Source organism: Carcharhinus amblyrhynchos, chromosome 35 (genome assembly GCF_965287045.1).
Source record: "Carcharhinus amblyrhynchos chromosome 35, sCarAmb.v2.hapA, whole genome shotgun sequence".
NCBI classification, from domain to species: Eukaryota; Metazoa; Chordata; class Chondrichthyes; order Carcharhiniformes; family Carcharhinidae; genus Carcharhinus; species Carcharhinus amblyrhynchos.
This window is the reverse complement of record NC_137358.1, coordinates 588,721-602,485: the sequence shown is the minus strand read 5'-3', so window position 1 is coordinate 602,485 and position 13,765 is coordinate 588,721. Positions and strand designations below refer to the sequence as shown.

General features: G+C 47.4%; 1 protein-coding gene across 5 annotated transcripts in view; it reads right to left on the bottom strand.

The window, feature by feature from the left end:
• The window catches only part of LOC145361755 (transcriptional enhancer factor TEF-1-like), a 57,574-nt gene that overhangs the window by 21,645 nt on the left and 22,164 nt on the right, over positions 1-13,765 (bottom strand). For all 5 annotated transcript variants that reach the window (XM_080217697.1, XM_080217698.1, XM_080217696.1 and 2 more), the window contains 2 exons: positions 10,237-10,301; positions 8,030-8,092 (listed from right to left, as the gene is read on the bottom strand). In XM_080217697.1, coding sequence (XP_080073823.1) covers positions 8,030-8,092; positions 10,237-10,301 — 128 coding nt within the window. The remainder of the gene's footprint in view (positions 1-8,029; positions 8,093-10,236; positions 10,302-13,765) is intronic.

Genomic DNA, 13,765 nt, shown 5'->3' with positions numbered 1-13,765 from the left:
AACACAAAATGATCAGCCATGATCTTACTGAATAACAGAGCAGGCACAAGGGGCTGAATAAGAACATAAGAACATAAGAAATAGGAGCAGGAGTAGGCCATCTAGCCCTTCGAGCCTGCCCCGCCATTCAATAAGATCATGGCTGATCTGTCGTGGCTCAGTTCCACATTCCCGCCCTCTCCCCATAACCCTTAATCCCCTCTCTTATCAAAAACCCATCAACCCGCTTCCTCCATTTCGTATGTTCATATGAAGGCTGTGATATCACTTCATTGTCAGAGACTGAGGGTTTCCTTGCATTGGTGAGATTGAAAGTTACAGTCCAGCATTGAACGTTAGTATTTCCTTGCATACCCTGCTGAGTTGATGCCTTTCCCCTTACTCTGCTCAGTCCAGAGACTCCAATTCCCAGGATACAATGCTGCAAGCTGTTCATGACCTCACATATGGGGTCAGGGGTTGTGAATGATCTGCAAATAAGCCATCAGCTGCACTAGGAGCCTTGACATTGGCCAATAAACTCTGCCAATCACAGCTCATAGCTGCATACACTGAGCATTGCTACAAGCTTCACGCTCACATCTCACAACTGGCACACTCTGCAAGTGACTGGCTCAACCCCCCCCCCCCCCCCCCAAACAATTGCAGCATATAATTAATTCTCTTCCTGTAGGACAAGCTTCCTACAGAAAGTTACATACTTCCTGTGGGGCAACATTGTGGCACAAAGGTTAGCACTGCTGCCTCACAGCGCCAGGGATCTGGGCTCGATTGCCAGCTTGGGTCACTGTCTGTGGAGTTTGCACATTCTCCCCATGTCTGCATGGGTTTCCTCTGGGTCCTCCAGTTTCCTCCCACAGTTCAAATATGTGGGGGTTGGGTGGGTTGGCCATGCTAAATTACCCCTTAGTGTTGGGAGGACTAGCTAGGGTAAATGCAAGGGGTTATGGGGTAGGACCTGGGTGGAATTGTGTTTGGTGCAGACTCGATGGGCTGAATGGGCTCCTTCTGCACTGTAGGATTCTATGATTCTAGGACAAGGTGGCACTGGAACCAGCTGGGTCTAACTGGTGGGGGATGGGTCTGGCTTCACATCTTCATCGCAAATGGAGGAGATCGTGTTCACTCTCTTTGGAACAGTCATTGCCGACACCTGGCCAGTGGCTGAAGTGGATCCAGCAAAAGTTTTCCTCATGTCCCATTCTCTCTCACGTTGCTACAATCGCTAATATATAAACTGCAGGTAGAGTTTAATATTGAGAATATTCCTACATGGATAGGGAGGGAATAGATGGATATGGACCGAGTAAAGGTAGTAGGTTTTTTTCAACTAAGTTAAGGCATTATGATCAGCACGGGCTTGCCGAAGGGCCAGTTCCTGTGCTGTACTTTTCTTTGTTCTTTGAAAGCCAGTCTCGGTAATGGTGACCATGAAATTACCACATTTATAAAAAACCATCTGGTTCACTAACTTCTTTTAGGGAAGGAAATCTGCCGTCCTTACCTGGTCTGGCCTACGTGTAGCTCCAGAGCCACAGCAATGTGGCTGACTCTGAAATGGCCGAGTGAGACATTCAGTTCAAGGGAAATTAGGGATGGGAATAAAGTGCTATCCCAGCCAAAAATATCCCATAAATAATACATTTATAAAAATGGTGTGCGTCATTTGCTTTCACATAGCTCACTTCATTTAACCCCTACTCTTGAATATTTCTTTTTCAGATATCTGTAGTAGAACATTTTATCAGTGTGTCAGTGCAGGTTTGATGGGCTGAGTGGCTTCCTTCTGCAATGTAAGCATTCTGTGAAATTCTGCTGCTGCCATGTTACGAAGTCTCACAACACCAGGTTAAAGTCCAACAGGCTTATTTGGTAGTAAATGCCACAAGCTTTCGGGGTTTGCCCCTTCATCAGGTGAGTGGGAGTTCTGATCATAAACAGAGCATCCTGGGTTCACGTCACACTATATGTAACCCCCATGACTTGCCTGGGCTTGCAACGTCTCACTTACAGTCCTGTCTGGAGACCATACACATCTCTTTAACCTATGCTTAATCTCCACTCACATTATCTGCACCTTTAAGACTTGATTAGCTGTAAAGACTCGCATTCTAATCATTATTCTGTAAACTGTGTGTGCCTTTATATGTAATAATGATCTGGAGGTGGGGCGGGCTGTTAATGCGCAAATAAGTGCGGCGTGCAGGAATGGGACGACCGTAGTTATGGGGGATTTCAATCTACATATAGATTGGTCAACCCATGTTGGATGCGGTGGGCTCGAGGAGGAGTTCTTGGAATGCTGCCGGGATAGTTTCCTGGAACAGTGTGTGTTGGAGCTGACGAGGGAGCGAGCTATCTTGGATCTGGTGTTATGTAATGAGGCGGGTAGAATTAAGGACCTTGCGGTGAAGGATCCTCTTGGGGAGAGTGATCATTGTATGGTGGAGTTTCTGGTGCAGATGGAGGAGGAGAAAGTGGGCTCCTGGACGCATGTCCTTTGTTTGAACAGAGGGGAGTACGGTAGGATGAGAGAAGAATTGGCGAATGTGGACTGGGGGAGCACGTTGGAAGGTAGGTCTGCTGAGGAGCAGTGGAGGATCTTTAAGGAGATCTTTCTTGGTGCTCAGCAGAAATTTATTCCGATGGTCAAAAAGGACCGTAGGAGGAGAGGTAATAAGCCGTGGATAACGAGGGAGGTGAAGGAAAGTGTTAAATTAAAAGCGGAGGCGTTTAGAGTAGCTAAGAGTAGTGGGCGAGAAGAGGATTGGGAGAGGTTTAAATGTCAACAAAGATTGACAAAGAAGTTGATAAAGAAAGGTAGGAGAAACTATGAAGCTGGGCTAGCGCTTAATATAAAAAAGGATAGCAAGAGTTTTTATAAATATATAAAAAGGAAGAGGCTGGCTAGGGTGAACGTTGGTCCCTTAGAGGATGAGAAGGGGGACTTAGTGGTAGGGGGTGGGGATATGGCTGAGGTCTTGAATAACCTTTTTGTTTCTGTCTTCACGGAGGAGGACGTGAATAATTTGCTGGGTGTTAGAGATGGAAAGGTGGTAGGACTGGAGGGTCTCAATGACATTACTGTTACTAGAGAGGTGGTGCTCGACAGACTGGAGGGGCTGATTGTGGACAAGTCGCCAGGACCGGATGGAATGCATCCGAGGGTTCTGAAAGAAATGGCGGAGGTGATAGTAGACGCCTTGGTGGTTATTTTCCAGACGTCGCTGGATTCCGGGGAAGTGCCGGAAGATTGGAAAACGGCTAATGTTACGCCGTTGTTTAAGAAGGGCGCCAGGCAAAAGGCAGGGAATTATAGGCCGGCTAGTTTAATGTCTGTTGTAGGTAAAATGTTAGAATCCGTCATCAAGGAGGAAATAGCGAGGCATCTTGAGAGGAATTGCTTGATAGAGCAGACGCAGCACGGTTTCGTTAAAGGGAAGTCGTGTCTGACGAATTTACTGGAGTTCTATGAGGATGTGTCTAGGGCGGTGGATAGAGGAGAGCCGGTAGATGTGGTCTTTCTTGATTTTCAGAAGGCGTTTGACCAGGTACCTCACAAGAGGTTATTGCAGAAGGTCAGGGGGCATGGAGTTGGGGGTAGGGTGTTAGCGTGGATAGAGGATTGGTTGTCAAATAGGAGGCAGAGAGTGGGGGTCAATGGGTGCTATTCGGATTGGCGGATGGTGACTAGTGGAGTGCCCCAGGGGTCGGTGCTGGGGCCTCAGCTATTTACCATTTATATAGATGATCTGGAGGAGGGAACCGAGTGTAGGGTGTCGAAATTTGCTGATGACACCAAGATTGGTGGAACGGCAAATCGTACGGAGGGTGTGGAGAGTCTACAGAAGGATCTAGATAGGCTGGGCGAATGGGCCAGGAAATGGCAAATGGAATTTAATGTTGGCAAGTGCGAGGTGGTCCACTTTGGTAGGAATAATGGTAGGAAGGATTATTACTTACGTGGAGAAAAACTGCAGCAGGCGATGGTGCAGAGGGACCTCGGGGTCCTTGTGCATGAGTCGCAAAAACCCAGCTTGCAGGTGCAGCAGGTGGTCAGGAAGGCGAATGGGATGCTGGCCTTCATAGCGAGGGGGATTGAATATAAAAGTAGGGAGGTCTAGCTGCGGCTGTATAGGGCATTGGTGAGGCCGCAGCTGGAGTACTGTGTGCAGTTTTGGTCGCTGTACTTACGCAAGGATATTTTGGCCTTGGAGGGAGTGCAGAGGAGGTTTACTAGGCTGATGCCGGAGTTGAGGGGATTGAGCTATGAGGAGCGGCTGAATAAATTAGGCTTGTACTCGTTAGAGTTTAGAAGAATGAGGGGAGATCTCATTGAGATGTATAAGATGATGAATGGGATGGATAGGATAGAGGTGGAGAGACTCTTCCCGCTCAGAAAGGATAGTAGGACTAGGGGGCACAGCCTCAAGATAAAGGGGGGGGTGGTTTAGAACGGAGTTGAGGAGGAACTTCTTCACTGAAAGGGTGGTGAATCTCTGGAATTCTCTGCCCGTTGAAGTGGTGGAGGCTGCCTCGCTAAATATTTTTAAGATGCGGGTTGATGGGTTTTTGATAAGCGAGGGGATTAAGGGTTATGGGGAGAAAGCGGGAAGGTGGAACTGAGCCACGACAGATCAGCCATGACCTTATTGAATGGCGGGGCAGGCTCGAAGGGCTAGATGGCCTACTCCTGCTCCTATTTCTTATGTTCTTATGTTCTGTTTGTGATCAGAACTCCCACTCACCTGACGAAGGGGCAAACCCTGAAAGCTAGTGGCATTTACTACCAACTAAACCTGTTGGACTTTAACCTGGTGTTGTGAGAATTCTTACCATGTTTACTCCAGTCCAATGCCGGCATCTCCACATCATGGCTGCCATGTTAACCAGTGTCCAAAGGGGCTTGCAATGTGTCACAGAAATCCAACAACTATCCTCCACTATATTGCGAGTGCTTATTAGGCAGTACCCTGGGGAACAGTTCCGGGCAACAGGAACCTATTGCCCTGTCTCAGAATGAATGGGTAGCATGGTGGCACTGCTGCCTCACAGTGCCAATGGACCTGAGTTTGATTCCCAGCTGTGTCACTGTCTGTGCGGAGTCTGCACATTCTCCCCATGTCTGCATGAGTTCTTCCAGGTGCTCCGATTTCCTTTCACACTCCAAAGATGAGCGGGTTAGGTGCATTGACCATGCTAAATTGCTCCTTAGTCCTGGAATGTGTAGGTTAGAGGGATTAGCAGGGTAAATATGTGGGATTATGGGTAGAGGGCCTAGGTGGAATTGTTGTTGGTGCAGATTTGATGGGCTGAATGGCCTCCTTCTGCACTGTAGGGATTCTATGACCATATTGGGCCTCAGATCCTGATCACTCTGCCTTGTGGTCAGCCAGCTCAGGTTGCACAATACCCTGTCAACATGGTTGAGTCCAGAGTCACGGTTACACAGACTGAGCTGGGCTGTTCTGCAGTCTCCCCAGTGACTGTCCAAAGCCTTCCAGCAGGCACATTACAGACACTCGAGCTACACTGTGTAAGAGCACTAGAGAAGGCACACACAAGCAAAGACTGGCCACTAAAGGAATTGCTATGGACTGAACACAATTGGTTGGTAAATTGAATCTGGAATGCTCAGATTCTGCTGCCTTTGACATTTTGTGCTTTGACCAAACGGATGCCAGAATGAAAGAGAAGGTGTTAGTGAATGGGGAATGGGGAACGAGAGATTTGTGGTTGGATGAGCCAGTCGCATACGGCCTAGTCCAAAACGAGGCTGCTCGTCCTCTTTCACATGCTACTCAGCTAGTCATCATATTGCTGGGAACAAAGGCTGTGTCCTCATCATGGAGAGGATGCTCTCCACACAACCCTGACAAACTCTGCAAGGCTCCTTCAGACATGTTAGGACAGAGAAAGACATTGATGCAGCATGTCAATGGTGTGGTTTGACCACATTTCATTAGCAGCATTGGTTTTTGTTATAAATATCTGCTGGTCACAATATACAAGATGATTGAAGCTCAGTTTGCACTATATTAATAGATAACATAAGAACATAAGAAATAGGAGCAGGAGTAGGCCATCTAGCCCTTCGAGCCTGCCCCGCCATTCAATAAGATCATGGCTGATCTGTCGTGGCTCAGTTCCACATTCCCGCCCTCTCCCCATAACCCTTAATCCCCTCGCTTATCAAAAACCCATCAACCCGCATCTTAAAAATATTTAGCGAGGCAGCCTCCACCACTTCAACGGGCAGAGAATTCCAGAGATTCACCACCCTTTGAGTGAAGAAGTTCCTCCTCAACTCCGTTCTAAACCACCCCCCCTTTACCTTGAGGCTCTGCCCCCTAGTCCTACTGTCCTTTCTGAGCGGGAAGAGTCTCTCCACCTCTATCCTATCCATCCCATTCAACATCTTATACGTCTCAATGAGATCTCCCCTCATTCTTCTAAACTCTAACGAGTACAAGCCTAGTTTGTTCAGCCTCTCCTCATAGCTCAACCCCCTCAACTCCGGTATCAGCCTAGTAAACCTCCTCTGCACTCCCTCCAAGGCCAAAATATCCTTGCGTAAGTACGGCGACCAAAACTGCACACAGTACTCCAGCTGCGGCCTCACCAATGCCCTATACAGCCGCAGCAAGACCTCCCTACTTTTATATTCAATCCCCCTCGCTATGAAGGCCAGCATCCCATTAGCCTTCCTGACCACCTGCTGCACCTGCAGGCTGGGTTTTTGCGACTCATGCACAAGGACCCCGAGGTCCCTCTGCATCGTCGCCTGCTGCAGTTTTTCGCCACATAAGTAATAGACCTTCCTACCATTATTCCTACCAAAGTGGACCACCTTGCACTTGCCAACATTAAATTCCATTTGCCAGTTCCTGGCCCATTCGCCCAGCCTATCTAGATCCTTCTGCAGACTCTCCACACCCTCCGCACGATTTGCCGTTCCACCAATCTTGGTGTCATCAGCAAATTTCGACACCCTACACTCGGTTCCCTCCTCCAGATCATCTATATAAATGGTAAATAGCTGAGGCCCCAGCACCGACCCCTGGGGCACTCCACTAGTCACCATCCGCTAATCCGAATAGCACCCATTGACCCCCACTCTCTGCCTCCTATTTGACAACCAGTCCTCTATCCACGCTAACACTCTACCCCCAACTCCATGCCCCCTGACCTTCTGCAATAACCTCTTGTGAGGTACCTTGTCAAACGCCTTCTGAAAATCAAGAAAGACCACATCTACCGGCTCTCCTCTATCCACCGCCCTAGGCACATCCTCATAGAACTCCAATAAATTTGTCAGACACGACTTCCCCTTAACGAAACCGTGCTACGTCTGCTCTATCAAGCAACCCTTGTTGCACAGTAGCCACACACTGGTTTATCACAGCAAACTACCTCAGAATCTGAGCATCATGATTACTATCGGGATATTGGGCATTGACTTGCACAATTCACTATTTATAGTCACAATGAGCTGCACATTGAGAAAGCGTAATCTCTTTTGGCTCTGATAGGTCTTATAACTAACAGACAGCAGAGTCAATGCTATCCTGCACCATTGGGAAGTTTGCAATCTTCATTAATCTGGCTGCTTCCTCCACCTACTTCTCTCCTGCCAGAATGAAAGGTTTCTCTTTGCTGCAACACTGGACAGCAAACTGTGAGGTGTTGCAGAGAGCTTATGATCCAGGTTGGAGGGAAACCTAAGCTTAGAAATCCATTACTGTACTCACCTTCAATCAGCCATGCAATCCTGGCCCCGCTCAGAGACGCCAGCAGAGATGGCAGATTTGACTGAAGGCATCTGGACTCAGACTTGCAACGACACCTGGAATTTGAAATGGGAACCAGTCCCTGAACTGTCTGCATCAACCCAACTCTGCTTCCTACAAGCCACTGTGACTGTGCAATAAGTATTTACCAAGCCCTGGAAGTCAGGGTTAAAGGTTGCAACATATTACCAAGGTGGCCAGATAAAATTCTAAACTTTCAGAGTGATTGAGCCCTTTACCTTTAATTTGCTGTGAATCTCACGAGATTTTCTTCGAGCAAGAACCTGAATGTGACTCGATACCTAAAGGGGGAGAGGAAAGAGAATGACAATGGACGTAAAGGAAGGGTTTCACTTTGTCTTTTAAACTGTAACCTTCTGGGTGAATTGCTGCGATTAAATGAGATTGTGACATTCCTCCTGTAACCAGATGGAGGTGTTTCTCAAAATGTAATTTTCACTTACAGATAAACAGCTTAATAAAACCCAGGATCCGGGCAATCTTTCCATCATTCACTCATACCCAAAACTAACAAGATGCAGCAAATACAGGAAAAGTTCTAGAAATTTTTTGCCATATGTCAACAAAACTTCTTTCCATATTCTGAAACTGGCTCAATTTAGACAGAACCACATGAGGGCAGTGTACTCACTGCTAATACCCTCCGCACACACCACACACTTTCTCACTCTCTCCCACATCCCCTACCTCTCACACTCCCTCCCTCTGCACATTTGCACCCTTTCCATCCTGCATTCCCTCCCTCTTGATCTTCAAGTCCTGGAGATTCCAGGGCAACGAAGGACAGCTGGCAGCCACATCACCATCACCCCCCTCCCCCCAAATCATACTCTCAACCAAACTGTACCAGACACCACCAGACATCCCTTCCACCCACACACCCTCCCAGACATTCCCCCCCACCCACCGACACTCCCACCCACCCACCCACACCCCCACGACGCTCCCACACCCCCTGACACTCCCACCCACCCCATGGCACTCCCACTCACCCACATCCCCGACGCTCCCACCCACACACACACACACACACACACACACACACATACACCCGTCACTCCCACCCACCCACACACCCCCCACCCACATCCGACACTCATAAGAACATAAGAACATAAGAAATAGGAGCAGGAGTAGGCCATCCAGCCCTTCGAGCCTGCCCCGCCATTCAATAAGATCATGGCTGATCTGTCGTGGCTCAGTTCCACCTTCCCGCTTTCTCCCCATAACCCTTAATCCCCTCGCTTATCAAAAACCCATCAACCCGCATCTTAAAAATATTTAGCGAGGCAGCCTCCACCACTTCAACGGGCAGAGAATTCCAGAGATTCACCACCCTTTGAGTGAAGAACATAAGAACATAAGAAATAGGAGCAGGAGTAGGCCATCTAGCCCTTCGAGCCTGCCCCGCCATTCAATAAGATCATGGCTGATCTGTCGTGGCTCAGTTCCACTTTCCCGCCCTCTCCCCATAACCCTTAATGCCCTCTCTTATCAAGAACCCATCAACCCGCTTCTTAAAAATATTTAGCAAGGCAGCCTCCACCACTTCAACGGGCAGAGAATTCCAGAGATTCACCACCCTTTGAGTGAAGAAGTTCCTCCTCAACTCCGTTCTAAACCGCCTCCCCTTTATCTTGAGGCTGTGCCCCCTAGTCCTACTGTCTTTTTTGAGCGGGAAGAGTCTCTCCACCTCTATCCTATCCATCCCATTCATCATCTTATATGTCTCAATGAGATCTCCCCTCATTCTTCTAAACTCTAACGAGTACAAGCCTAGTTTATTCAGCCTCTCCTCATAGCTCAATCCCCTCAACTCCGGTATCAGCCTAGTAAACCTCCTCTGCACTCCCTCCAGGGCTAAAATATCCTTGCGCAGGTGCGGCGCCCAAAACTGCACACAGTACTCCAGCTGCGGCCTCACCAATGCCCTATACAGCTGCAGCAAGACCTCCCTACTTTTATATTCAATCCCCCTTGCTATGAAGGCCAGCATCCCATTCGCCTTAAGTTCCTCCTCAACTCCGTTCTAAACCGCCCCCCCCCCCCCCACTTTATCTTGAGGCTGTGCCCCCTAGTCCTAGCCACCCACTCCCACCCACATCCGACACTCCCACCCACCCCCAACATTCCCATCCCCAACCACACTCCCCGACACTTCCATTCCCCCACACTTCCACCCCTGACATTCTCATCCATCCACCCACAACCCAGACACGCCCACCCCCCCATGACCCCCCACTAGACACTCCCATCCACCTACACCTTCCCCAGACACCCCCACTCCCCCCAACATTCTCACTCACATTCCCAGCCCCCCTGATACTCGCAGCCACACACACTCACACAATTTCTGAAAATGGAGAACATGTTCAGGTAGCAATGTACTCAAATTGAATTAGAAATAAAATGTTCATTAACAAACCTGTTTCCGTGTCCTTGTCTTTCCTGTCCGCAGTTTGATATACCGAGCGATTAACTCATTGCGTCCTGAGAAAGGAGAGATAAATGATTAATCAGGCTACTAAAGGTAAACATTCTACTAACTCTGCAATAAATACTCCTTCGCTTCAAGAAAACAGAACAATAATAATTAACCATTTGGGTTTTCACACTTGGCAAACAGTCCCTCTCGGTTCACAGACACCCCCCCTCCAGAAAATGGAGACAGCATTGGCTTTGATTAAACAGAGCAAAATCCTAACACTTCTTCAGTGTGTGTAACACTCCACACCAAGAAATCAGATTCATTTTGAAATCCCATCAATTTATGTCCTTTTTAAAACCAAGTATTCAAGATTGACATTGGCAAATTGGAGATTCCAAGGGTTAAAAATTGGTTATAGTTCATTAGCGAGTGTAGGATTCATCAGTGTGTGTCCAGCACCCAAGCACCACACAAACCTAAGTTCAATTCACTTTTTTATGCAACATAAATACTTTCCAATAGCATAATGTGCCCAGAAAATTGTTTCTTTCTTTTTCTAGTCTTTGTCTGGTTTTTGTTTTCCATTTTGCGGAGTTTTGCAGATTGCTGCTGAGAATTCTAGACTTGGGTCAGGAGTTGATGGATTCACTGTCCTGAGGACTAGCAAAACCTCCGTCCTTCCAAACAGCTGCTGGCCGCCTCGCTCTCACATTCAAGCGCCATTTATACACACTTATCTTAGTGCACATAAAGACCTCGAAAGGATCAGATGAACTGATACAAAGATTTTATCAAACGGCAGTCTAACAAAAAGTCTGATCACTTTGGAACCTTCCTCGATGTGGCTCAGTGCCTTCAGCCAACAGTTAATATCACAATGGAGCCATAGATTTGTGTATCTGTTGCTGGTATGGGATAAGTTTTCTCTGCTCTCTGGATACTCTTTCCATACTGCTTAAATTAAAATTTATTAATATGTATTGTACACAAATTTTAAAATTTCCCATAACTTTCAAACCTCAACTCAAATTTTATAATCATTCATTGGCTTTGCAATAAACATGGCCTTTCCCATTACAAGCAGTCCCCGTGCTGTTACAGGCTTTGTTTATCCGGCAGTGAGGATACTTCAGTTGAAAGCAATAAAAGAACTAGCTTCAGAAAGTAAATCAAAGAAAAAGGTTTAATAAAGAAATTTAATTACTCCAACATGCAGGCCACCAAGCTCCCTATCTGCTTCTTATTTATATTGGGGCAGCTGACCACCATATCATTTGCCATTGGTTACATTGTCTACCAAGTCATGTTACCATTGGCCACATTACAACAGCACATGGGATACAGGGTGATCTGACAAGGTGGATTCATAATTGGCCCAGCAGCAGAAGATAGAGGGTTGTGACAGACAGCTGCTTTAGTGATTGAAGCCCAGTGACGTATCACAGGGATCCGTGCTGAGCCCTCTATCGTTCATCATCTATATAAATGACATAGATGACTATGTAGGGGTAGGATCAATAAGTTTGCCAATGACACAATGATTGGCCGGGTGGTTGACAGTGAAGTTGAGTGTCTTGGATTACAGGAAGATATAGACGAGATGGTCAAATGAGTGGACAAGTGGCAGATGGAATTTAACCCTGAGAAGTGTGAGGTGACGCACTTTGGAAGGAGTAATTTGACAAGGAACTATACTATGAAAGGTCTGACACTGGGAAGTTCTGAAGGACAAAGGGACTTTGGCATTTTTATCCATAGATCTCTGAGGGTGGAAAGGCAGGTAATAAGGAGGTGAAAAAGGCATGTGGCACACTCGCCTTTATCAATAAGGGTCTAGATTACAAAAGCAGAGATGTCATGATGGAGTTGTATAGAACTTTGCTGAGGCCACAGCTAGGGTAGTACCTGCAGTTTTGGTCACCACGTTATAGGAAGGATGTGAATGCACTGGAGGGGGTGCAGAGGAGATTCACCAGGATGCTGTCTGGGATAGAACATTGAAGTTATGAAGAAAGGTTGGATAGGTTTGGGTTGTTTTCACTGGAGCAGAGAAAACTGAGGGGCAACCTGATTGAGGTGTTCTAGATTATAAGGAGCATGGACAGCGTGGATAGGGAGCAATTGTTCCCCTTTGTTGAAGGGTCAGTTATGAAAGCACACAAGTTAAAAGTGAGGGGTGGGAAGTTTAGGGGGAATTTGAGGAAAAACCTTTTTTACCCAGAGGGTGATGACAGTCTGGAATGCACTGCCTGGGAGGGTGGTAGAGGCAGGATGCCTCACATCCTTTAAAAAGGTATCTCGTTGAGATCTTGGCATGCCATAACATTCAAGGCTATGGGCCAAGTGTTGGAAAGTGGGATTAGGTGGGCAGGTCAGGGCATTTAATGCATCGGTGCAGACTCAGTGGGCCAAAGGACCTCTTCTGCACTGTAGTATTCTGTGATTCTGAGATTCCAATGTTATCATTGATTACATTAGAACAAGCTTCTCCCCAAACTCAGCCAAAAATATATCCCTTTCCTGTTCTAAGGAAAAAAAACATTGGCTGGAATTCTTCAGCTGCTCACACCGGCAGTCCACCTCCGCCCACAGGTTTCCTGCCAGCATGGGGTGACGCCAATGGGAATTTCCATTGACAACGGCAGAACCAGAGAATCCTGCCACTAGCAAACAGTGCGCCACCTCTCGCCAGCGGGAAACATGCAGCTGGGAGGCAGACAATTCCTTTTGGGATAGAGTTGGGGAGGAATTGTTTCTCTCAAAGGATTAAAACTCTTGGCCTCAGACGGTGGAGGAGACAGAGTTGAATATTTTTAAGATAGCGACAGACAGATTCTTGTTGGGCCAGGGAATGAAGGGTTATCGGGGTAGATGGGAATGTGAAAGTCAACACAAACAAATCAGCCGTAATCTTATTGAATAGTGGAATCTTCCACACACCTGACAAAGGGACACCGTTTCCAAAAGCTTGTGGGATTACTATCAAATAAACTGGTTGGACTCTAACCTGGTGTTGTGAGACTTCTTAATGTGTTCACCCACACAGACAGAGACTGAGGCATGGCAGCCACTTCTCAACTGGAACCCAGCAAGAAACCTCAGAGGACTGAATCCCAGCAGTGCAGAAAGAAACCATTTCACCTGCACTGACAACAATCCCACCCAGGCCCTATCCCTGCAAACTCACATATTTATCCTGCTCATCTCCCTGATACCAAGGGGCAATTTATCATAGAATCATAGAAGCCTACAGTGTAGAAAGAGGCCCTTCGACCTATCGAGTCTGCACCGAACACAATCCCACCCAGGCCCTACCCCCCAATCCCTACATATTATACCCATTAATCCCTCTAACCTATGCATCCCTGGACACTAAGGGGCAATTTCTTAGCGTGGACAATCAACCTAACCCACACATCTTTGGACTGTGGGAGGAAAGTGGAGCACCCCGAGGAAACCCACGCAGGCACGAGGAGAATGTGCAAACTCACACCGACAGTGACCCGAGCCGGGAATCGAACCAAGG